Source organism: Lolium perenne, chromosome 6 (assembly GCF_019359855.2).
Source record: "Lolium perenne isolate Kyuss_39 chromosome 6, Kyuss_2.0, whole genome shotgun sequence".
Lineage (NCBI taxonomy): Eukaryota > Viridiplantae > Streptophyta > Magnoliopsida > Poales > Poaceae > Lolium > Lolium perenne.
The window spans coordinates 264,242,344-264,269,183 of NC_067249.2; the positions used below are offsets into that span (position 1 = coordinate 264,242,344).

A 26,840-nucleotide genomic window follows, 5' to 3' on the forward strand; every position below is an offset into this window, starting at 1 on the left:
TAACCGAGAGGGATGGGGGTACTGGGAGGACCGCAAGCTCACCACGAGCGCGTTGGTGTGGTCGGCGAGGCGTGGGGAGGTCTCCGTCGATGGTGAACGACGGCGTCTGGTGGTTACCGGCGAGGTCTTGATGTCACGATTCGACGGACTCGAGACTTCCCGGCATGCGCGCGTTGACGAGGAGTTTGCTGGAGACGAGGCGGAGCTCCAGGACTTCACGGCGGTGCTCGGGATGGCTCCGAACGTCGGCGACGAGAATCGGCCGGGCGGCAATGTTTCGGTGTGGATGAATTTGGAGCAGAGAGGAAGAAATCGAGGGCCTGTGCTCACCGTGAAGCTTAAATACTGCGATGGAATGCGCCTCGTCATGAATTCGGACGAGGAGAGGGCGCCAGCGTGAGGGAGAAGACGAGCACGCCGTCGTGCTGTCGTCCATGCGGAGAGAAAGGATGAGGACGAGCCTCTCCTTGTATTTCTGGACGAAGGGGTATCTCGGGCCAGGTTGGGCTGTGCTGGGCCCGTGCTTGCTGGGCTGCTGGTGGGGCTCCGTTGCTGGGCTCTGCTACAGGTAAGCCCCTCTCCATTTTTTTTTCTCTCTGGTTTCTTTTTCTGTTTTATTTTCTGTTTTCATTTTCTAATTTGTAATCTGTTTTAATTCACATTTGAATTCTTGTTTTTTTTGCAGGTGTTTATCAATTTGGCTTTCATGACGACTAATACAAGATTCATTGTATTATTGTATTATTTTTGAATAATCATTTAACATATGTGAACTTTATTGTAATTTTTTAATTACATATGATTTTAGGCACTCACTTTAATCCCCTTTTCTGGTAGAATTAATTCTAACTTTCTTTCTTTTTCTTGTGTAATCAACTCTGTTTGTAACTATTAGAATTGAGAATTTCTACTCTAAGTGTTTTAGAGTTTATCATTAGGGTTTGGTCTCTCAATTGAGAATTTAGCCCCTTGCATATGATTTTATGTGAACCTTAATTATTAAGATCTTGTAGTTTGGATTATAACCCTATTTCCAGATAGCACTATTATTGTATTTTAATAGCATCTTGAAATACTTTGAGTAAGTATTACTCTCCTCATAGTTGGGTCTTGGTTATTAAGATAAGTGGTTGATCACTACCTATGGTTTTAATTATGGGATTTAGCATTAGGTGTTTCTTATGTTTAATAATTGAAACATAAGGATTAACTAATGAAGCATAGAATTTAGCTAATGGGCAATTCTAGGGTTCTAATTATATTCACCTAATGGTACTTGGTTTGAATCTCAATTATGACTTAGGTTTTAGTTGTGATCACCCAAGTGATGCACAAATTTAGGTTTGAGTTATATTTCTAGGTTATAGAGATGAAATGACACCATATTGCATGTGCTAGGGTTAATCTCCCCTAACCATGATAAGATGGTTATTTGCTTAATATTTCATGTGCTTCTCTAATTACTAAGGATTTGAGAATTGGTTTTATCTTCTACCAATTAACTTCTATTATTATTTTCAATTAATTATTAAAGTAACTACAGTGGTTATAGTTCTTTTTATAGTTAACTTTGGTCATATGGATTGATGGTTTATCACCATATTAAGTATGGAGTTTTACTCTAAGGTTTTCTTATGTTCTATAATTTATGAAATATAGATATGGTAGGATTCTACTTATGATCACCAAGTGATTCACAAGTAAAGGTTGGGATATAAGCCTAGGGTTTCTTACTAGTTACCTCCCTATGATTTCATGTGGTAAATGATATCTGCTTATCTTACTAGGATTTAACTTATCCTCACATATCTCAAAAGCATGATCATGGATTAGACATGATCAACTTGTTCTTAATATCTCCACGTCAAGTTCTTATGGTTATGATCATCACTCAATTTATAATGATCAAGGTTTGGCTTCCTAAGGTATCTCTCATATAGTTTCTTGGTTGGACATGGCTATGGTTGTCTCATTATAGTATATCCCAGGAGAATGCCTGAGATATTCTGTTAGGGTTCTACTTAAACAATGTTGATATTATCATCTGGGCATATGGATAGTTCTCCCCCTCACATTCAAGTGTTGGCTTAACTTTCTTGAGTGTAACACCTTAGCTTGAGCTCTCTCTCATAGGAATAGTTTATTCAAGGGTTTATGGTGTACTCCTAATATCTCCTTAGGTATCTAGGCTCAGGTTCCATTTGTCTAGCTTAATTGGGTTAATCTCTTCCTCACCTTATCAATTCATGGATATGGTATTATTCCATGTGATAATAGGGTATCTCACCACTCCAAGATGAAATGGTTGTTCCTAAAACTTTAGTTCAAAGGTTTTCCTTGATTCTTAAATAGGTAAATCTAATATTGGTATGAGTGGTCTCTCTCTCATTTGGGAAGGTCTTTAATACTAACCTGAGGTTAGGCTCCATAGAGATTGATGTGATCATCAATATCTATGTTTAACATAAATGGTTTCTCTCTCTAGGGATTGTCTTGAATAACATCCTAGGGTTTCTCTGAAAGATGATGATTTGATTACATGAATGTATATCCAAGATTTTAGTTTAAGGTTTTCCATTGCTTCTCTAATAAATACTATAGAACTCTCACCTCTCTGGGTTTGATGTATATTAATATGTAGTAGAGAGGAATATATATTTCTAGGGTTTATCTCCTTGTCTGATTTCCAAGAATGAAGTGAAATGGATACCATGAGGTTCATGGTAGGATCAAGGATTAGTTTAAGACATGGAAAAGATAAGTCAGGAATGGTTTCTCCATTTTATTGTTACTTGATTTGCAATTGGATTGGTGAGATATGTTGTGACAAGGATTACCATATTATAATCTTTTATAAGATCAAGTAATTGATCATTGAGTAAAGTGGTATTGTGTTGATTATTAGTTCTATTTGATCTAACCCCTTAGATCAAATCATCTCTACCCAAAACAAGGTTTTATCAAAGTCATATTGAGGTTTATAGCGCTTGACTTGATGAGCTACTTCAATTCCACCAAGATCAAGTGAAACTTCAGTTACTATGACTGTTTTACTTTAAAGCGCGAAAATTTCCCAGATTTTCTATGCATGAATGCAATGCACACATCTGTTTCCTCTATTTTTGTAACCCCAATACCTGGGATATTACATTTCTTGAGGGCTCAAGCTTTTTATTTCAGTTGGATGGGATCTAGATACTCCCTTGACATGAAAAATATGGGCTGCTTGTACGTACTTCAAATAATTCATAAACACCTGTTTGATCAGAAATAGGGATGGTCCATTGAAACCTCACTCGAATATGAGAAATTCTTTCGCATAGAAACTCTAATTGTTTCGGGGGAAAAACTAAAAAAGACAGTCATGATATTCCTAATTCTACGGTTCATCGATGCAAAATACATTTTCATAGCTAATGGTTGATCCCGAAAAAGAAAAATCGACTGCCTCTCCCCACAGATCCTTCCTCAACCGCGCCGCCTGGCATTCCTTCCCCAACCACGCCACCCCCGGCACATTTTCCCACCTAGCCGACCCCAGCTCCACATCGCACACAACAGCTGACTGCTTCCTCGGATCCACCTAGCAAGGTGTCCGGCTGCTTCGAAAAATCCATCTGGCCTAGCAAGATCCCAACCGTGGGATCTGGCTAGCATCGAGGCTGTTGATGCTGTTCGGTGTTCTTGTTGTTGGTGGAGTCGTGGGAGCCCGACCACAACAGATGATGGACACGTAGGCGCTCTAGCCTAAGCTTGCTGGCAAGGTCTAGGACCTGTCACCGTCCGGGAAATAGCAGTAGGGCTTCGACAAAGGGTCGTCTTATGCCTTCGAGCGACGGGGGAAGGAACTTGCAAATTTACAGAGCTTGAGATAGCCATCGAATGGCTCCTGACAAATATCTATATTTGTAATGTAGCAACTCACATGAAATTTAGAAAATCGCAGCAAGTACAGGGGCTTATGTGAACTCGCGAAGCGGCGTGTTAGAATGTGATGATGTTCATTGTGAATAGGTGAACAACTAACCACATCAATGATATTGGTAAAGAAGCGAAGTGACAAAACCGATGTGTTATTAGAGACATGTAATTAACAGGTAGGTTGCTGGAAGTTTTTGAATATTTATTTCTTCCGATGCAACGCACGGGCCCTTTTGCTAGTGCATACATATAGCAATACAGAGTTGGTACATATACAAACAATAGAAAGAAAAAGATACAAATAGTTGTACTAATTCAAACTGCCATTGCCGCAAATACGAAGCACGCAGGTTCTTTGGCCTCGCCGTAGAAAAAAAAAACAGCAGCAGTTTTTTTTTTTTTTTTTGAGAAACAAAAAAAACGGCAGCAGTTGAAAGCAAACCATGCGTGAACTGAAGCTGGACTTATTTTTGCCCGTAGATAATGTGGGCTGAAAGACGGAGAGGCCTTCTCTCTGGGTGGGCCGGCCCACGTCGCTCCCTCCATCCCCGACCTAAACTAAACCCTCGCCAAAAATCCCTCCCCACTTCCGCTGCTACTCTATCAGTTTGCCTCTATCAATCAACGCTCTTCTCTCCTCTCCTCACCGGCAGCCACCGCCGCCGCCGCCGCCGTCTCCGCACGCGGGCTCCCCCGGGCGTCTGTCGCTGATGTCCGGCGCTACCCCCGCCCTCCTCCACCACCACGGTACGGGCCTCCGGCTCCTCTTATCCAATTCTCGTCTAGCGCCTCCCTACTGTGTCCGGCTACCCGTGTACATGCGCGCCGCGCGCCGTAGGATCCGATTCGACCTAGGGTTTCGAGATTTCCTGTATCGACGACCGTGCGGCGGTAGCAGCAGTGGCGCATTAGGTGGTAGCAGCAGTACTTGCAGAGGCAGCAGCGGTAAGTAACTGCAGCAGTAGTGGTAATCAGCTTGTAGGACCTGAGCCCTCTTATTGGGGGTGCAAATTCATACATGTGTGCTTCACAACACGCGGGGCTACCCAAATTGTCTGCACGTATCCATGGTGAATTGTGAGAGAGACCCTATATATCACACTAGGGAGTGATGCCAATCGGGCATACATGATTTTTAGCATTTTCTGAATTTTATGTTCTTGTGATGACATACGCCATTGAAAGTTCAGAGAGTGTTGGCCTGGTGTAGTTGTAGTGACCATATTATTCACATGAGTTGCTGTGACCAAATCAAAGTGGTTAAATATGAATATGATAAATGATTATGCTTACTAAGTGGATCAGGATTTGTAAACCACTTCAATGGAATATGGTGCAGCAATATACATTTGATGGCATGTGCACCTCACACTACCCGCAGTTTTACATGCCTAACTACTTTCAGGGAGATGCTCTCTTTTAAATGCCTAATTATTAAGGCCGCCAATCGCTAGCGCTGCTGCCGCTGCTGCTGCCCAGGTCCTCCTCCACCACCATGGTACCGCAAAGCCCCACTCCCCGTCTCCTCTGCAGCTCGCCTGCCAACTGTTCCACTTACTCGTGTACATGCGCACCGCCCTCTGTAAGGGTTTCAAAATTTCCGTAGTGCGAGGAGCCAATCTGCGCGTCTCTGTCTGTTCCACCACCATTCATGATGGCCACCCCGCATGTTTCTCCTTTTATCTGCAGTGTGGTCTGCATAACTGGTACATTAGGTGGTAGCAGTTCTGTGGTACTACACTAGTAATGGTAGTCCGCCGCATATGCGCCTCTGTGGCAACGAGGGTCGAGGAGGGCTTGCCTTCCAGGATCTGGGCCGTCTTACGCGGGGTTCCCCATGTTGTATCATGGTACTGAACTTATCAGTGGTGAATTGTGAGAGGGATCCTATGTTACTCCCTAGTATCATACTAGGGAGCAATGCAAATTGCGCATACCACATACATAGAGAATAGAATTCTGGAGCATTTTTTTTTATGTTCTCCATGATGGCATACATGATACAGTTCAGAAAATTTTGGCCCTGTGTTATTGTAGTAATCATATGCCGATATATATCAATATATGCAATTGTTATTGCGCTCAACTGATATACTCAAAGTGCATGCCTATTGCCCATATTTGTGATTATAAGAAAAGGTGATATCCGGTTACCTACTAAGTGGATCAGCTATTAACCACTTCAATTGAATATGTCTGCAGTATGCACATTTGATGCCATGTGCACCTCAAACTACCCACATTTTTACATCCCAACTATTTTTTGGGGAGATGGTCGCTTTAAATGCCTATCAATTGCCACCACCTCTTGGCGTATAATCCAAGGCACTGATGTCCAGCTCTGCCCCCGTCCTCCTCCTGTCGTCCACCCCCATGATACTACAAAAATTCACTCCCCTTCTCCTCAGCGATTCGCCTCCCAACTGTTTCTAGTTACTCGTGTACATGAGCACTGCCGTCGTAGGGTTCAATTTGACCTAGGATTTTGAGATTTCCGTTGCGCGGGTAGCATACCCGCGTGGCAGTGCGTTCCACCGCGGCAGATGATGGACACCGCGTGTTTTCCCTTTTCTCTACGGTGCACAGCAGTTGTAAAGTAAGCAGAAGCAGCAGCGGTAATGCAAAACTGCAGCAGTAAGGTTAGTCTGCTGTCGTAACGAGGATCGAGGAGGGCTCAGCTTGTAGGATCTGGGCCATCTTATTGGGTCGCAAATTCATATGTGTGTGCATTATAACATGTGGGGTTCCCAAAATTGTATCATTGTACTAGGGAGTAATATAAATTGTGCATACACAGAGAATAGCACTGTGAGCATTTTCTGAATTTCATTTTCTCCATGATGGCATACATACAGTCCAGTAAATTTTGGCCGCTTATAGTGGTAATAACCATATTAGTCAAGTGTGCAGCTTAATGGGAGATGTATATGCCAATCTTGTTGTGCTCAACTAAAAGTGCATCTCTAGGTGCCATATTTATTATTATGAATATGTTCACCGATACTTATTAAGTAGTTCAGAGATTATAAACCACTTCAACGAATAAGTATGCAGCCAGCATGCACACTCGATGGCATGTCCTCCTCATACTACTCACAGTTCTTCATGCCTAACTATTTTTGGGGAGATGGTCCCTTTAAATGCCTAACGATTAAGGCTGCCAATCGCTGTAACGCCGCCACCACTGCCACCACCTCTGGCTGCAAGCTCCTTCTGGCATATATTCCAAGGCACTGATGTCCTGCACTGCGCCTGTCCTCCTCCACCACCATGGTGCCACAAAGCCCAGCTCCCCATCACTTCCGTGGCTCGCCTCTCTACTGGTTCCGGTTACTCGTCTACATGCGCACCATGCTCCGTATGATCCAGTTTGACCTAGAGTTTTGAGATTTCAATAGCGCGAGCAGCATACCATGTGTTTGTCTGTTCCACCACCGCTGATCCCCGCGCATTTTCCCTTGTCTCTGCGGTGTGCAGCAGCGGTACACTAAGTCGCTGCAGTAATAGCAGCAGCAGTACTGCACTAGTAGCGGTAGTCTGCCGCGTACGTACCTCTGTCGCAATGAGGATCGAGGAGGCTCAGTGTGTAGGAACTCGGATGTCCTACTGGGGAAAAAATTCATACATGTGATTCAGAGATGTGGAGCTCCACAGATTGTATGTCTGTACGTATCAATTGTGAATTAGAAATTGATCCAATGTATGTCTTATTTTTTGGGGTAGTGCTATTTGGGCATACATAGAAAATAACACTGAGCATTTCTGAATTTATTTTCTCCGTGATAACATATGGGTTGACAGTTCAGAAAATTGTAGCCTGGTTGTAGTTGTAGTAACCCCTTAATGGATGCCAAGTACAATTAGAATCCATTTTTACATAGAAAATAACACTGAGCATTTCTGAATTTATGTTCTCTGTGATAACATATGGGATGGACAGTTCAGAAAATTGTAGCCTGGTTGTAGTTGTAGTGACCCCTTAACGATACTAAGTAGAATTAGAATCCATTTTTATCCTCAACTAGCTATAGCCGTGTCTGCTGCAGGTTATCTGCTTGGTACTCAACTTGCGTCTTGTGATTTTGGAGCATTCCTGACTTCCATAATGGCATATCTGATGGACAATTCACAAAAAAAATCCTGGTGATGCTGTAATAACCACCTTGTTAGGTAGTAAGAGGGATTACAATCCCATTTTATCCTCAGCATGCTGTTGTGGTCCTTTTTATCACGCACCTTAATGGCTGATTCATATGTCAATCTCGCCATGATGAACTAAAAGTACATGTCTATTTGCTGTATTTTTTATGTGAATATGATAGCCAATTATTTGTTAAATTGAAGAGGGTTTTATAAACCACTTCAATGGAATATGTATGCAGTATGCACATAGGATGGCCTGTGCACCTCACACTTCCTGCAGTTCTACAGCAACTGCCTAACTATTTTTGGGGAGCTGGTCTCTTTAAATGCCTTACACTATCCTATCTGCCTGATTGACTAAATTTTTTTCCGTTAGGTGTGTGCTAGCTTAAAGTTTACTTCTATCTAAAACCAAATCTGACTTGTTCAAATTGGACATACGACACTCAGCTTCCAGATTTAATTCAGACAAGACTGCTGTTGCTTGCTATTCCTCATTGTTTTCACTAAGAGCAGGTGCCTGTACTGGATTACTGGTGTAAATGTACGTCTATTCTGTGCTGCTTGGCTTTAATTAGGATCATATGTTAGTTGATTCTTGAATATGCACAGAACTACTATGTAGTCTTCACCTTCACTTATGAAGTAGCACTGTATGTATATTAAGAGATCGACCGGCAAGCCACGTTAATTGACCCATGCTCTTTAAGCCCATTTTATGCATCTTTTCAGTATGGAGCTGTGCATGTCAGCAGTTCATGAAACCGCATGCCACTCTTTTACTTGCGGCTTTCATTTTGGTGGTGAAGATCACTGGGAATATCATTCCCCGTAGGCCTGTACGAGCTAATTCTAAATTACAGTCCATTTTACTTCAGCTTTCAAATGCCCTATTATTTGCTTAAACCGTCTCGTGTTACCTATGCAAGTGTGTATTATCAAGGTGGGTTTCGACCATGCGGACTTGTACACGAGTATTACCAGTCGGGTCGAAAGTGTTCTGGTTTGTAATGCAACCATTGGTTCCTACCAGTGTTATGCTTAGTTTCAACTTCACATCTTTTTGACGTGCTGTATACTATTCCATCTCCAGCTGTCTCTTTCCCACTAGTCCACCAAGCTTCATCCAAAGCAGTTACTGATGTTTATTTCTTTTTTTTCCCTTTCCAGGGGCTTCAGTCAGAGCAACACTACCTGTTTATCATGTGGATTGCAGATTCCCTCCAGGATCTTGTTTCCTGAGTAAATCGCCTATCTTGGGCCCATATACTGTTTCTCTGGCTTGTGGTGCTAGCCCTAACAACCATAGACCAAGGAACCTGGATATCTCACGACAACAAAAGAGGGGTTCTGCAAGGGGGAAAAGCAAGCCATATCAAGAAAGGGACGACACTGAGAACAACGATGAGTTTGACAGTGATACAGCGTTCTCCAAAAACGGACCACCTATCTCTTTGACAAGCAGCTCACGTCCCCAGGCAACATCAGTTCCAGGGGAAAGGGAGAAGGAGATTGTAGAGCTGTTTAAAAGGGTTCAAACACAACTCCGTGCGAGGGGAAAAGGCAGGGAGGACAAGAAGCCTGAACCTACAAAATCTCAGGGTGAGAGGGGTAGCGTCGACTCTCTTCTCAATTTGCTCAGGAAACACTCCGTGGACCAAAGACGGAAGACCAGTGATGAGAAAGAGCAGAGTTTCGACCAAACATGGAGAAACAACGATTCTGGAAACAAGCAGAGTTCAAGGATCTTTGGCACGAAAAACGATGCTCAGGAAGTGCAGAAGCCACCTCCTGCAACCTTCCAGAGACCACCTTCAAGTTTCAGGCGAAGATCTCCTGTTCCTGGGGTTAAGTTCCAGCTTGTTACCAATCCAGACGCAGATGCAGGTGCTGGAGCCAAGTCTATCGTCAATGGCAAGGCTGATGCTGTACTGAAGGCCAAGGCACCACCAGTGGTGGAGGAGGAGACTGCTCCCGATGGACCTGATTCATCAGTACCTCTGTACGAACCCGACTCTGTAATAGAAGAACCAGAGGATGCATCTCTGGACGAGTTTGTTGTTTCAGACGATGAATCAGATCCACTGGATACCGATGAGCTACTAGCTGATGAGTATGTGGAACATTTGGAGATCTCTGATGTTACAGATAGCATCGCATCTCAAGATGACAGTCTTGAAAATTCCCCTGCAGAAGTTTCTGACCTAAGCTCGCTGAAGGTCACAGAGCTGAGAGAGCTGGCGAAATCCCGAGGACTCAGAGGTTACTCAAAGATGAAGAAAAGTGAGCTGGTTTCCGTACTGAGCGACACTGCCTGATCGATTGGCATGGCCTCCTGCTCGAGCCCACAGTTTTTGCTTCCCTCTGCCATGGCCATGTGCACAACCTCTCCATATTCCTATTTTGTCGAGGCCACCCCCTCTTAGATAGAAATGATGTAAATGAGCACGGTTAACTCCTTTTTTTGTTTTGTTTATTGCTGATCTCCTGCTGCCTCAGCCTGCCACCCTAGCTTATTTTTTAGTTAATTAGCTGCACGCTGTTAGAGTTGATTAAGCTGTAAGCCAACTGGGAGATATTGTTTCTGTTTTGTACTTGTACTACTGCTGTTCTAGTTAAATCCTTGCTTCCTCACAGACCTGGTCCTGGATTTGGTTACTCAGTGAACTTGTAAAGCTGCAATGACTAGGTGGTGGTGCTGATATGATTGCTGATTTGTACAAGAATCAGTCTGGATGTGAAACAATCTTTATGCTGCCAGCTCTTGTCGACATCTCTTTATCATCAGTAATAAACAAGGAAAATAATTTACGATATGGCCTGATGCTTTTCTCCTTTCTTTTGCTGCAGGGGAGACGCTGGCAATACGGTTCTGTGCATGCATGGACTGGCAGCCGCAGCCGCAGCCTGCAGCTTTTCTCGTGAAGGTCGGGGCTGCTGCATTATTGATGGATCGATCGGCTTCTGTTCCTTGTGCTGGCAAAGGTAAATAATCCCCTCGATCGCTCACTCGCTCGCTCAGTCTGTGATCCATAAATCTATGTCGAGATCTCTGCCTCGTATGGTTTGTGCATGCTTTGGTTTCTGGGGGCCGTCAGATCTATGTGATTGAACGGTTAGTTTGCCGTCTCACGTGCCCCTGCTTCCTCAGCCTGGCACTGGCTGCTGCATGCACATATGTATTGTGTGTGTGCGTGAAGTGAGGCAGTGATTAAAGCTGCCCCCATCTTGATACGGTCGCAGCAGCCGTGGTGCCCAGCAGTAACGATTTTCAGACCCAGTGTCTCCTGCAAAGAAAGAGAAAAATCTTCAGTCTTGTCAAACATGAAAAAGATGGCACTTCTTTTGTCTGGTTGCCTTCTTGCATACCTGCAAATCCTGCGTTGCTGCATACCACCTGGCTTTATTTCTTTCTGCTTGCTTTTCTTTAGCATTTTTAAATCTCTTTGAAGGATGATTATACGAAAATGCTGGAGGAGTGTTAAGAGAAATGTGCACACACATGATGAGAGAGAGAGAGAGAGACGAAACGGAAGACAAGAGAAAAAGGAAATATTGCATGATGGTTGGTTAGGCGAGGCAGGAGCTGGTCCAAGCATGGATGGAGCTTGGGAAAGCGGAGGAGGATGGCACTGTTGAAACTTGTCTTGGATTTGAAGCAGAAGGGAGCTAGCTGAGCTAGCTGGTTGGCCGGGTTATGGTGGTGCAGCCGATACTGTTCACCACCCGGCCGGGTGCAGCGCCCAGCTGCGCGCATTGCATAGTACGCCGGCCGCACTAGTTCAAAACGCAGGCCAGGCCGCGACTAGTCTACATCACCTATCTGGACCATATGCATTTGCATTGTGTACACGTGGTCGCTCGGCCGGGGCCAGAGGAACTCTGCGACGGACGTGACCACCGTTTCTTCTCCCGTGCGACGGCTTCGATCTACACGAACAATCTTGGTACGTACAGTACGTTGGAACGCCGGGCTGATGACCGTGCGTCCCTCAAGAGCTGTTCCCCCTAGCCCTGATGATCAACTATAGATTGCTATAATGTAGTAGGCCACTGTTGGCAATGTCACCGTCAAGTTAAGCTACGGTGCGAGTAGGTCATGGTCCTCACGGATCATGGGCACACTGCTGCCATCGATCGTATCAGGCTCAGGGGCGTGCATCTTGGGAAAGGGGCATCACACGGCGCGAAGGGAAAAATATATTATTTTAAACCCTGAACTTGTAGAGGTTTGACGAAATGTACCCTGAATTTTAGATTTTCGTTCGTGAACTATTGAATCCCGGTCTCAATCGCGTGGTCGATAGCTCTCTGCTGTTGTTGTATCTCTGGACTCAGCCCATGGGCGTGCCACCATCACGCAGTAGCAGCTTGATGTGCTCGTGCTCGTGCTCAAATGGTGGCTTCGCCATGGAGACCGTCGTCTGCTTGGCCTAGTGCAGCCCCACGGGCTGTGTCTAGGCATTGCGTCTCCTAGCCATCGTTGTCAACACGGTGGGAATCGAGGCTAGGATCTTGGAATCATTGCCACGCGCCTCTTCTTCCTTGTTGGTCGCCGCCGAACGGGTCAGGCGGACGGACACATCCTCTATGGCCAGTGTCCATGCTCCTCTCCCTGAACCCCCGTTCCGCCATGCCTCGGCCATGGCCAGAGGGGAGGTGTTGGATGCCAGCGACAGAGGCGCGCATGTCCCTCTCTCCATCCTCGTCGAAGCAGTGCATGCATGTCGGTGGCCCCTGTCCCTCCCAATCCCGCCGCCCATTGGTGTACGACACAATCATGGCTCCCTATTTTTTCAGATGGGGAGAGATGGATTGAGATGAGTGATGAATCTGACGCTAGGATCCCACTAGTCAGTCAGACAATGTGTACTCCTGGCCAGGAGTATCCTTCCCCGCTGCGCCAAACCGCTCTATGGTTCACTTTAGACCTAGATTCAATAGTTCATGGTACAAACAATAGTTGAACTCCAGGGTTCATTTCAGGGTTGAAAATAAACCTTTTCCCCGCATGCGCGGGCGCGCGCGGCTGGCTGTGCTGGTCCCCGGCCGACGTCCGTGCCGGGCGTACGTACAGCCAGGGAGTCACGGAGCGGCTGGACCGTGCCGGTGCCGGTGCTGGTGGCGGTCCGGTGCTGCTGTGTGCGCGTGCGTGCGACGCGATGTACATACACGGAAGTGTATGATTAGGGAGATGCACTGTGCGTACGTAGGACCCTGCCTTAAAGACCACAGTGAAGTCGGCGTACGTTTACACATGGTGTGTGTAGCTACCTCGCTGGCTTTCCGACCCCACCCCCAACACACACATATGATCGATCGACGGAGGCAAATTAATATGCGCGCGACAAATACTTCCATACATACATAATGCAATTGCCAGGCGGCGTACAATTGAGATCATGGCCGCGACCAAAACGGCCACCTTTTGACCGGCCCAAATATGTGAAACGTACAACAATGTCGACCAATATCTACCCGTCACATCCTACAGCTGCAGCTACAGCGAGCCGTCTCCGGCCGGCCGGCCGGGCAGCCAGCTCCTGGGCTGTCTAGTCGTCCATCGCGCCATCATCGCGAGAATCAGAATCTGAATCAGGGGTGGCGCTGCCTGTCTTCTGCGTCGCATGCATGCATGCTCCCCGCCCGCGCGCCGGTCTCATCGATCCATCGAGCTGCCGCCGCTGTGCCCACACAGTGTCATCCTAGCTAGTAGCTACTTAACCTCTATAGCTCCATCAGCTCCGCCGTAGAACGCTGTATCGTTCTAGGGCCTGTTTGGCATCTTCAGTCGCCTCCCCAAACGGTGTCTGTCAAAAACGGTGGCTCACTCGATTGGGGGACGCTAGAGACTGGTGCCGCATTTGCATGTTCCTAGCAACGACTCCTAAACGCGTCTCCAAATAGCTATTTCCAAAGAAGAAAATGTAAACCGAATACGATCACGGCGTTCAAAGCAGTAGTTCATAGTTCCCGCCATGGTTGTCACGTTCAATATTACAAACTGAGCCACAAACGAAACCTACAAGAACGGGTTACCTCGAATAGTCGACGACGACTCTCCAGTAGTCGTTGTCAACCTCGGCTCATCCAGAACCACGACCTCGGCATGCTATGTCGACGTCGAATTTTTTGTCACCAGCGACATCGTAGTCACCGCATGTGTACTCACCAAAGCCGACGATGATGCCATCGTGGACACAACTGTTGATGTTGTCGGTCATGCTACTGTCGCGACCATTCGATCGGCGATCTCTTGCAATATCATGTTGCGTAGAACATGTGGGCCGTCTTCCCTTGGAGGTCCATTCCCGATGTGTCAGCGGTCAAGATCATGAAGTCCTCTCTTGGTTTCTTCATTACGATCTCTCATTCTCTCCTTCTCGGCGACCTTCTCTTCTTTTTTGCTTAAAAAACAAGGCATTCCACCTCTCGTCGCTCTTCGCACCACATATGAGCAGGTTTGTCGAGACATCGGCGAGACACTTTTCAGTCGATGATTGGACCCTATCACATGACGATGCCTCAATCATGGTTTGATTGGATGCGCCTTGTTGCGGACAAGGCGCCCCGCTGAGGTTTTCAGCAGCGCTTCAACATCAATAATGCCTTCTTTGTTCATCGCCATTTGAATGCGTGTCAACCTCTAATTCTCAACTTCTCAACATGGAGTTGGCGAAGAAGCTACCATGCAGCATGATGTCGGTGTAACGCGGTGAGAACCTCGCTATCTTGGTGCTAAGAATCTAGACGTGGACGGGAAGCGCTCCACGATCCATGGACTTCCACTGGCCCTGCTGGCGCACGCAGTCAGTGCCGCTATGTGCACCGCATTGGTGACCGCCTGTGCCTTCATGTCGACGGCCTGGCGCCGCGATCTCGACCCTGTGCCGCACCACGTCATGCATGTCGGATTAGTATTGATTTGATTGTGGAAGAACAAGGGATTTACAACGGAGGAGAAGATCTTGTCGGGGTTCCCGGGAAGGAAGATCTTCTTCGAGAACCTCTCTGTGTGCTAAACTATCTCTTCTCCCTTCTCTCAGTTCTTCCTCTTGATCTACCTCCAATTTTTCTCGCTAGGTCATGGTCCTCCTTTTATAGCTCAAGGGGATATATCATAGTGGCATAGGGTTCTCTTTGTCTTATCGGCTTCTCTCCCGCGGTTTAGGCCTCTGCGTAGGACCATGCTTTTTTCCTCTCCTTATCACATCATGTATCTCAGCCGCCTTACTGTGTAATCTGCCGGGCCTCTAGAGTTTTGGACACATTATTTTAGTCAGCGAACTAGGGGCGTCGCGTGCACCGGCCCAGCTGCAACCTTACCCTTCTTGGATCGCCCTTCATGTCATTCCGTCTGCGCCCCTACTGCTTTAAGGGTAGAATAAGGAAAGGCGCATGGGCATCTGAAGCGGATTCCCATGTTGCGATTGGCTCGGATCAGTTACGATGTCGACTCGTCAGGCATCGCCTGGTCCAAGCTGTCAAGGCTTAGTCACAGCTGACGTTCCCCTCTTGGGATCCTCGCGGTGATGTTAGGATTGACGTTTTCCTCCTGGGATCTTACTAAGCCTCTTCTGGGATCATCCTGAGTATCCCGAGCGGAGGGGATCTGACTAGCGGGCCCCATGGTCGATTCGGATGATGTTGGTGAAAGTGCATGGAGCCCCCATATGTGGTTTTGGTAATTGATGAAAATCTCTATGGACTAATATTTGCACTGAGTCATATTTTGTAGGAGTTGTCCATAGGCAATGCTTGAAGCATATGTTGGCTTCAGTATTGCAATAAGAAGAAATTTATGAAGGATATCAAGTGATTAAGTATGTCTTGAAGATAAAGATAAAGTGAGCCCTCAAGTTTGACTTCAATACCTCAACATGATGATGAATGAAGAAATGAAGTGCAAGTTCAAGATGAGCCAACCTGAAGAAATCATATGCTTGAAACTGGCCATCCTTATGGTGATCATGGATATGTGAAGACATGCCCAAAGAAGAGCCTCTCCCATAGGAGTATGGGGGAGCAATTTGCAAGTCTTCAACAAGCTAGTGTAATCAAGAAAGGTGTTCCATCTTGAGGTGGACAAGATCGTCATCATCAACCTCAAGTGAAATATGCGCAAGAAAATGGTAGGATCTTGATAGGGTTTGTTTCTTACCGGTCTCGTGGTGTTAGTTGTGAGACCGGGTTATAGGATAGATAGCCGTACTACCAAGAGGGGCCCTCAAGTGAGTAACTTCATCGTATCATTCGGAGAGAGCTCAAACATTTGCATCGTTGGCATCATCTTTCTTGGTTCTTATTTGGTTCTTATCCATGAGAGGATTTAGATCTTGTGTTAATCCCCATGACAAGCTCTAGTTGTTTTCGATATTGGTAGTTTTACCGGTTTGTATTTTATAGATAGGTAAAACCTTTATTCATTTGTTTCTATCCTACCTTACTGGAATATGATGGTTCCCTACATGATCTGATAGGGCTTGTTACTAGCTTCGAAACGAGCCCCAGATCATCAAAATTAGAATCCGGATGCAAAAGTTTTTGAAGTTTTCGTGAAGCAGTTTTGTGGCTGGATGTTCCGGTGGCCGGTACCTCCGGCCTACTTTCGGTGAACTTCCGAAAATACTGATTCTGCAAGCAGAAAGTATACAATAAGCTTTTCGAGGGCTCCCTACTTCACAAGGAAATTGGCCGGTACTACCGAGGGGCGGAAGTACCACCCCAAATGACCGGAAGTTCCGGTTTTGACGAGTCTTGTGCATAACGGGCAGATTTCTCTTGCCCTATTTAAGGGGGTCTTCTTCCCAAAAGTTTCCCATCCGTTGGATCTCATTTTTGCCCCCATTGTTGACCTTCTTTGAGCTTGCTATCTCCCTATCCCTCCCATGAATCTTGCATCTATTTGAGAGAAAGATAGAGAAGATCTAGATCTACATCTTCACCAATCAAATGCCTCTCTTTGTGAGGGGAATCCACTAGATCTAGATCTTGGAGAAATTTGGTGCTCCTCCTCCTATTTGTTCTTCCTCTCTTATTCCCCCAATAGGTTTTGTAACTTTGTTGGAATTTGAGAGAGAAGGATTTGAGCATCCTTGTGGTTTTCTTGCCATTGCATTTGGTAAGCGTGAGATCGGTATAGGACCTCTTCATCAAATAGTGCCGCAATATGAACAAGTACACGTGCGTAGGGTGGCAATTAGAGAATCAATGCCTAGATATATCTATGTGTTCAACCCGTATTAACATATCTATGCATAGATCGCTCTGATACCACTGTAGGGTTCCGTAGAATAAAACAAAAAATCCTACGGTAAAATAAAACATACAAGATCTATTCTATGCAGATTTAAAGTAACAGAGGGATTCGGTGTTCATACCCCTAAAGATCGAAAGTGTATACGTTCGAATGAATTGGGGAAGATGTACAGCGAAGCCGATCTCAGGATCGAGTAGAAGTAGAAACCGTTGGAGTGCTCCAAGTGTTTCATCTCCCAGTTCTACACACGTACGGTGTATAAACGTCCCCGAGCTCTAGTCCAGCGAAGCAACGGAAGAAGAAGATTCATACCGAGAGTCCAGCAACACGACGAAGTGCGTATGATGGAGAGATCTCACCCGGATGCGCATCCCAAACCTGGGAGAGAGGGGAGAGAAGGCAAAAGCCAATGGGATGAATGAGGTGGAGGGAGCTCCTCTCTTTATATAGCAGGGAGGGGAGAGGAGGTGGGGCCACCTTGGCCACCCCCATGCGCCGCTGGCCCTCCCTAGGGTTTGGGGCGGCCAGCCCACCATGGACCGCCAACCCACCCTTTCCCTTGGGGGGTTTCTCCACCCCCCCAATTTCGGCCCACGTAGGTATTTTCCTTTTTATTCATATTTTAAATATTTAATTCAAGCAATTAAATAATAAAACATATTATCAAGTCTCCCAACAATTCATAGACCCCGGAACTTATTCCGATACCTCTTCGGAACAATTTCGGTGTTGTCTCTTATTTCTCCAACGACCGCAAATCAATCTCTAAGCTTCGTATACCCTTAAGTGTGCCACCCTACGGGTTCGGAGATGCGAAGACATGACCGAGACTTCTCTCCGATCAATGACCAACAAGGGGTTCTCGAAAACCATAATGGTCCTTGCGCCTTCCACATATTATTTTTATTGCTTGAACCTCAATGTCGAGTCCTGTTCCCTTTGACATATGATACCTAGTTTGTCCGAGACTTGATCTTCGGTATGCTCTATACCTTGTTCGATCTCATTACCGATAAACATATTCAACTCGTTTCCGTGATATCATATCCTCGTGACCTAGTCACACGCTTGCAAGCTTCGTAAATATAATATCATCGACTGGGTCCTGAGTATCTATCTGTCACACATACGTCTCAACCCATCCCTTTGGAATACCTGAGCAAACACCTTTAGGACCACCCTGTTACGGTTTGGCGGTTGATGATGTCTATGGAGCTGCCGGTGACAGTGATTAGATATGGCCGCACGATCTAAGGATTAGGTTACAATATTTCTTTTAAGTATCGCAATGCTGAACTTTGCAAGTAAATCACATTGGAATAGCTTATATGGGTGAGAGTCCATCATATCATTAATCAACGGCATGACTCCACTATTAATTGACTATGTTGTCCGGAATTCATTATCATCTATTAATCAATGGACTTACATACCACACGTGCATTAATGTTTCCGACTAATACAATTATAGTGTATCACAAAACTTATTATAAACATTACATATATAACATATAAAATATGTTTATTTATTTGCCTCCAAGGCACATATATCCAACAAAAATACCTTTCAAACAACCAAACGGGGCACCGAATGCGGCTACAGATCGCACGGGCTCTAGATAGCTTGTATCGATCTATGGCTTTGGTCGCCATGTGGTACTGCGTACTTGCACACATATTCACCGACGCTCACGGAGACACGGCGAACGAGGTAAACGAGGATGGATAGGCAGGTGGTCAAAGAGGTCAGGGGATAAACTGTGTGTGCACGGCGCTGATCGATCCATGGCTACCCAGTAGTCTGTGAGTGAGTGAGATGGACGACGGTGCTGAGTGAGTGAGTGCTAGGAGGAAAGAATAGTGGTACTACCGTGGTGTGTGTCAGCTATAGTAGTAGCAAGGAGACGGGAGCGAGGGGAGGTTGTGATCCCCATGAAGAGTGAGAGAAGACAGCTCTGGGTAGGACTGGCGACGTACGCACGCAGCTAACTCCAGTACTATGCTACTACCCAGTCGTATGCATGCTGCACCAGTACTGCATCTCTGCATCCCTCTCGCTCTCTCTCTTGCCTGTGGTGTGGTGTGGTAGAGAGCTAGTATCACGCTAGCTAGCCAGTACCCAGCTCCTTTGCTGTACAGTCTCGGCCGGCTGGCCTGCGGTCTCGCACTTTAGCTGCCTTCCTTTATTTGGACAGACATTCTATGGCTCGCCAAACTCCACTGCTCCACCCTTTGCCCACTATGGCCATCACATTGCTTTTCTTTACCCTGCTTGCTTGCTTACCCATATCTTCTTTCTTTTGGCCACCACACAGGCCACTGCTCACCCCTCTTCTACCTAGCTCCTCCTATTCGTTGCAAGCTACAAGGCTCCCTTTCTCCCTGGATGCCCAGGACGAAACATGCATGCGTGTTAATAATCTCTTTATTCATTCATTCATGCATGCATGCATGCTGTAGCTAAACCTATACTCGTGTAACGCATGGACCGTACGTACGTGCTATGTCTCCTCCTTCCTTTGATGCTTTCCTTACTTGTGTCGTCCTGGATAATATGCTATATATGTACATCCATGTGTGTGTATTGTCGCTCAAGTTGATGCATGAGTAGATGTGACAAGAGGACACCTAAATACATGATGTGTTCATTATTGGCTCTGCAAATGGCCGAGACTGTCATGTCATGTCATTCTCGCAGATTTATTAGCTAGGTGGATGCGACAATGACAAGGTAGCTAGTCTATGTCACCACACCATCTATACACATCCAATGATCCAAGGATATGACACACAAGGCATGCATGCACAAAAACAGAGAATGATAGGTGCACAAGTGCAGATTGTCCAAATACGTACACGCCATTATGTGGAACTTCTTGCAACCGCAGACAGCGGGTCGCTCTATTGATTTAGATGGGATCGCAGTTCATCCGGTACAAAATTAGCCACACCCAAATAGTATCGTATGCGTTGGTGGCTCTAGTCATCAAAGTGCTAAACTACTCCTATTTTGTAAGTATTTTGACTTCGCAATCGGGCATTAGCATATCTTCATGTATCAAGATAGCTCCACTAATTGAACCGCGCGGTGAGCGAGGGCAATACGTAGCACTATTCATTCATACCAACATCCTTTTCGCATCCAATGATATTTTTTGGTATTCAATCTAGAAGCTAATAGTTTTACCTACAAGCTTGGTCAAACTTTACGTTGTTTGACTTCGGAAAACAAGTACATGCCTTGTTTTCATAATTGAGGTAGTATGTAAGTTACCTTCGTTTTGGAGACAGAGGTCATATGTGTTCCTGGTGGACAACAGTATGCATGCAAAACACGAAAAGTAACTAGAAACATGTTTTGTCAGTCTTTCATCTTACTCGGAGCACATAGTTACCCTAACTAATTTTGTAACACAAAATGAGTTCTGAAAAAATAGTCTACAAGAACACGCACGAGAATTGCGTGTCTTCTTCATTAAGAAAGAGATAGAAAACATCATTTACAAGATCGTTTTGTGTTTATGAGTAGTTTCGATCACATGCGATCAAACCCTCAGCCACCCCACACCACCACCACAAGAACCTAGTCTATCTCTCTAAGAGCTCCACACAACTTTGTGCGCTTCCATTGTTGAAACTCTGCTTTAATCTTCTGGCAGACCTCCATCGGGAAGGTGGCGAATTTATCGAAAACCCTGTTGTTCCTTTCCAACCAAATGCAGTGATCCACTAATAAAACAAGGGCGTTGATTTCCTTCCTCTTGATCCTTGGCAAGTGAAAAAATAGTCTGGAAATAATAATTTATGCAAGTTTTATGCACCCATGTATAAAAACATATTCATCTTGTTTTCGTAGATATCCAAACAATCATATTTGGCAACCAAAAAATACATCATATACGTGATCCTTTAACTTACAAGTACGATTTTCTTCAAAAAAAATAGAACCTTTCAACAACATTTTCTTGTTCTACAAACCATCCATGCGGAAAGGGCTATGGAATATTATGGTCAAATGAGCTCAAAATAGTTTCAGAGAATAAGTGACCTCAACCAAATATTTAAGAAAAAAACGGCTTATTTCAATAATTAAATCATGCATTGCTTAGATCAACAAATAGATCGGCTTTTGACATAATATCTAGACAAGTTCCTTGCATCATTAAAGGAAATCTAAATGAAACCTTTACATATTTTCTTGAAATTTATTTAGCTAGATTATTTCAAAGTAAGTTTGATTAGTAGTGAAATATACGGTAGTGACGATAGCTCTGAGGTTGTCCTAGATATTTCTTCAGTCAACATTGGTAGTTGTCTAATCGATTTTTACCATTGTTTGTGTACTTGAACGATTGCATAAAATATGGCATGAATCTTTGCAGCGACTTATAGAGATAGTTATTTCACGGTCGCTTGAGAAGCACTACCTCTGTTCCAATGAATGAGGCTTTTTTTTAAGCCAAAGTATGTAAAGTTTGACCAAAGTTTTTAGAAAAAACTATTAACATGTACAATACAAAATCAATATCGTTAGATACATCATGAATATTTTCATACGATATATATAATATTATATATATAATATTATAGGTGTTAATATTTTTTCTACTTAGATTTTAAAAAATATATAAGGCTTATTCTTTTTTTTCTACGAATATATAAGGCTTATTAATTAAAACGGATGGAGTAGCACAATCACAAATATATGTTCACACCACAAATCACACACCAAGGTGCACATGTAGTTGCACGTATGCAAACAGTGAAGGGAAGAATAAAAAAGAAGGGTTAGGAGAGTGGGGAAAGGAACCAACGTTGCCCATGCTTGTTCGGCCGCTTATTCTTTCTCAAAGAGCTACTAGCGTGCAACCGTGCAAGCTGTACATTCCATCGCGCACCGTATCTCTCTCCTATCATTCATGGGTTTAGCAGGGCTTTTTGATCGATGAGGACGTATCCTGGCGTCGTCGTCGTCGTGCATACGGTGGAGCATCTTGCGGCCCCCTCCGCTACAGTGCTATAGAGCAAGCTGCTGATGGATGATTTGCTGCCTGTCCACGATAAACCCAGCGAGCGAGAGAGGATATATTTCGATCGATCGTGCCGGCCCCAGAACACAAGAAAATATATTTGGTCCTTTGATTATTTGGTTCCTCTACCCTCCATTGATCTGTATGATTTGATTGTGAGAGTGCGACACGTTCTGACAATGACCTATCATATGCTTGTTCAACGACTTGCGTGCAATAATGTATATACTCTCCTTTTCTAGCTATGATCTCCTTACTCGGAAATCCATTTTGGCTTATAGGTGTCGATGCACCTATTGTAAAAAACATTTTTAAAAAAAATTCAAAAAAAATAGAAAAATAACCCGATATATATATCTAGATATTCTATGTTCGCACAAAAAAAAATTGTGGCATGAGCTAAAGGGAAATTTTCAGCGCTTCCAAATAGCTTTGTTGGGACTTTTTTTTTATCATTTTACACAAGCTACAAAAAATTTCCTTTTTCCGCAAAACTTTGTATCCGAACATAGAACGTCTGGATCTAAACCTAGGATTTTTTATTTTTTTGACATATTCAAACACATTTAATATATTTGTTTTTTGTAATGGGTGCATATAGACCTATAAGTAAAAACCTTGTCCGGACGTGATGTTTTGGCTCTCGTGTGCATATGGTCCTTCTATTTGAAACGCATTTTAAGCATATTTAAAAATGCCAAAAAATCCAAAACAAAATGTCTCGGTATATCTCCACATCCTAAAAGATCATAAAGTTGTCTCAAAAAAAAATCGACTTTTGTACAACCTATGTAAAAACAATAAAATTCGTTGCCAAAATAAGGCTTATCTCGGGACTTTTTTTTGTCTTTTTCAACACAGGGCACTAAAAATGTCGATTTTTCACAAAAAAAAAAGGCATATGCACCCGAGAGGCAAAAACCCCACGTCCCTCCTAACTTGCTTTCTTTTGTTTACTTTATAAAGTTAAGCATGACCTTGTCTAATTTATCGGTTTGGCATGACGTTTTGTCATGTCTGAGGGTTTGGAATTTTTTGGATGGATGGATGGGTACGTGTAGTGAAGAGAGGCCGTGGCATGATCTACATGATCTAGCTTGGTAGCTAGCTAGGGTAGGCTGGGATCGAGAAGAGGTACTAGTGCACTACTGTAGTCTAGTGTGTATCCTGCCTGCCGGCCTCATCTCCGTGTTGATTCCAGAAACGAAATTTTACCACATTCAACCAACTTTCACTTGTCACTCGCTTCCCTCATCCCCCGTCGCTAATTCCAAACAACTTTCAAACTCCTTCTCCTGACAAGCGACTGTACTAGCTCTCTCCCTCTAGATCAGAGAGGGACTGGTTGGTGATCTAGCAAGAGTGAGTGTTTCATGCATGTGTGTGTTTGTGGGCGCGCATGTTCATGGGCCTACTGGGCAGAGAAGACGACCGTTGTGGACTCACTTGATTAATTTCAAGTACTAAATGCAAAATTTTGTAGTTAGAGTAGCTGGTTGGTTATCTCCAACATCCTAGCTTAGCCGTCCTGTCCAGGAGAATTATTGGGTAGCGCATGTCGCGCGGCGCCTGCCCAGCGTTTCACATTCGATTGTCTCCTCTGCTAGCTTCAATTGCTTGCTTGATTGATAGGAGTACTACTAGTTTATTTACTACCCGTTTTATGTATTGGGTCCAGATACACAGAGATTAGATTCTGTCCATGCATTGAATATGTCTGCTGCCCTAGCCCATGATCACCAGATCTAATCTGAGAATGAGTGGTTTAAATCGTCCAGGGCACACACATCCTTTGTTAAACAATTGATAACCTTCGATCCAAAATCATTATCTACGACACAAACATTTTGAAGTTTTGTAATGTATAAAAAACTGACATCGAAATGATAGTTGCTAGATCTATGATGAAATATATGCATACATTTTTGTATAGATGCAATGTGTTTTCTTCGAAATTGATGAACACAATGCAATCTTGATAATTGTCCCATGCTCGACCTGCATTTTGAATTGGACCTAGCTATTATGAGAAAAGTGTTGTATTTTTGAAAAGGAAAATGAATGGTGACCCCAGAACAAAGTAATCTATTTTATGTTGTTATAAAGTAATTCATCTATTTTTAGACATCCTAGTCCATAGATGCGAGCTTGGATCACAAGCCACACATGCACTTATATCTTTGTTGTCAAATTTTCCCTTTGGTTGTGGCTACGCCATAACTCGTTCTTACTATTCATTGTCGCCAACCTTCACCATCATAACCCCGCCCTATTTTATCAAGATTACATGTTAAAGCATAACCAATGTGAAGCCATATAAATTTTAGGTTGAAATTTTCAAAATTTAAACTCATGAGAGGTTTAAACTAAATCCCCTAGGTTCTCAATCAATGCCCTTACGATTTCAATAAAATCCTTCAGCTTCCAAAAGTTCAACAAAAAATGGGCTTTGAAAATGTTTAACCGGTATGTGTACCTAGGCTCTTGGGGAAGCATCATTGGGGGTAGCACAAGAAAGGGTCGAAGATGTAATAGATGGTCATCCAACTCCGCCTAGATTATGTTGTAATTAAAAACACGTCTTTTGGGTCATATTGCTATTGTGCTCTGATTTATATTTGTGTAATGATGCTTGCCAAATCTATTTGAATTAACATTTTGTAGCGAAACAAAATCCTAAACGACATGTCATGCTTGCATATGGGAATGGGATTGTGTGGGGTTTTTTAGTTGTGCTAATTCGTATGTGTACACCAGTTTGCTATTTCTCATGCGACCGAGAAATAACTATTTCTGTGTCCTGGTATTATTGTTGACACCGGTTCATGTATAAAGGGATGAAAATAACATCATTGTATGGCTGAGAGGATTGACTAATTAAGGAATAACTGTTTTTACCTAGGTTGATAATAATAACCTCCCTTGCAAGTAGATTTACGTGCATAAATTTTAGTTCAAGGAATAACAACCAAATATACACGTACAGAAGAAATAGTGACGAGAGGATTCATGATGTCAGGTGGAACATGGGAATCTTGACTAGTAGTCAATGGCCTACAGTTTTCAAAACTATCCATACAATATACGTGTATACTCAAGGGACACACATATATGATATTTGTGCACCATGTACCATATTTCATGTCGTCTACAGTAGTAACATAAGTAGCCTGTTCCTTTGTGCATTTTTCTATCAGTGCCCGTGCAACACCGATCGAAGCACCATCCCATCCCAGTTGGCCGGCCGCGGCTGCAGTGGCGCAGGATAAAAAAAAAGTTGAAAATCAATAAGGCCACAAGAAAATAAAAAGAAACAGAGGAAGCGACCGTCACTCCAGATTATCCTGCAGTCATGTCATGCACGGCATGGAAGAAATTACATGTATACACCTTCACACAAGTATCAGCTACTGTATTTTTGAGAAATTAATCAAACTTCTAGTGTACTTCAACCAATTAATCTTACCTGAATTTTAATCTAGGGGTAATCGTGAATGTAAACGAAGATATTTGATTAGATAATCTTCCTTTTGAAGAAACAACAACAACTTGAAGCTACGCCTCTTCAGATAAGCCGAGAGAAAAACAATATAGGAGGAATAACACGGAAGGGTTGACCCTGTTTGAAGGCAACTTTGCAAATGATAACTGAATTTACATGAAGTCTATTTTTAATGAAGACCAAATACAAGATCTAATTCAAAATTTGGAAAGATATAACACGTTTTTTTTTTGAAAGGGGACAACATCGATCCGTCTCTGTATCAATTGATGCACATAGTACAATTTATTAAGAGGTTATCATTTCCCACTCACAGAAGTACAAAGACGGGATACAAAGTTCAACCAAAACAGAAGTTCTGAGTCTCCCTTGCTTCCAAGAGCATCTAGCGCATACCGCATCCCGCACCTTATGCCTTATTCGGTTTTGGCCCAAAATATGCCTCGATCAGATACTACAAACCTACCCGCATTGCGAAATGCGAGCAGCCCGTCAACTCCGCATATAAGCGGGAGTGGGGGTGGGACTCCCCCATCCATTTCCGCCTCTTCCTACTCCCCCAATGGGCTGACCTAATTCGGGATTTCGTATTTTGCTAATCTTTGTAAGTCATCTCGAACGAACTAGTTTGAAATTCTCGCGCCAAATTTGAGAAATCATGTTTGAGATAGGGTATCTTATCTACGGTTTAAGATTCTCACGAGAAAACGGCTGATGCAGTTAAACCCATCCGCGCGAGTTTAGGTTTCCGGATGGGGTATCTGCTAGAGATGCTCTAAAGGAATGAAATTCAAACCAAATGGACAAGAAAACCAATCTAAAAGCAAACGAAAATAGATGGAGTACAACCTTCTTGTTGCTTTCCTACCAATTTCTCTCTCAGTGATCACTCTCTCTCCCTGTCTAGAGAGAGCAACATCTCTAGCTCAATACCCTACCACCCCTGTCACCATCACTATGCCACCTTCCCCCTTCTCACACCACA

The 26,840-nt window shown here is 44.0% G+C and overlaps 1 protein-coding gene across 1 annotated transcript; it reads left to right on the forward strand.

The window, feature by feature from the left end:
- The first annotated feature begins 4,515 nt into the window (after window positions 1–4,515).
- LOC127305452 (SAP-like protein BP-73) lies at window positions 4,516–10,698 on the forward strand. Its single transcript, XM_051335869.2, has 2 exons — window positions 4,516–4,668; window positions 9,235–10,698. The coding sequence occupies exons 1-2, from the start codon at window positions 4,632–4,634 to the stop codon at window positions 10,380–10,382; spliced, it is 1,185 nt and encodes a 394-aa protein (XP_051191829.1). The 5' UTR covers window positions 4,516–4,631; the 3' UTR covers window positions 10,383–10,698.
- The last annotated feature ends 16,142 nt before the right edge of the window (window positions 10,699–26,840 follow it).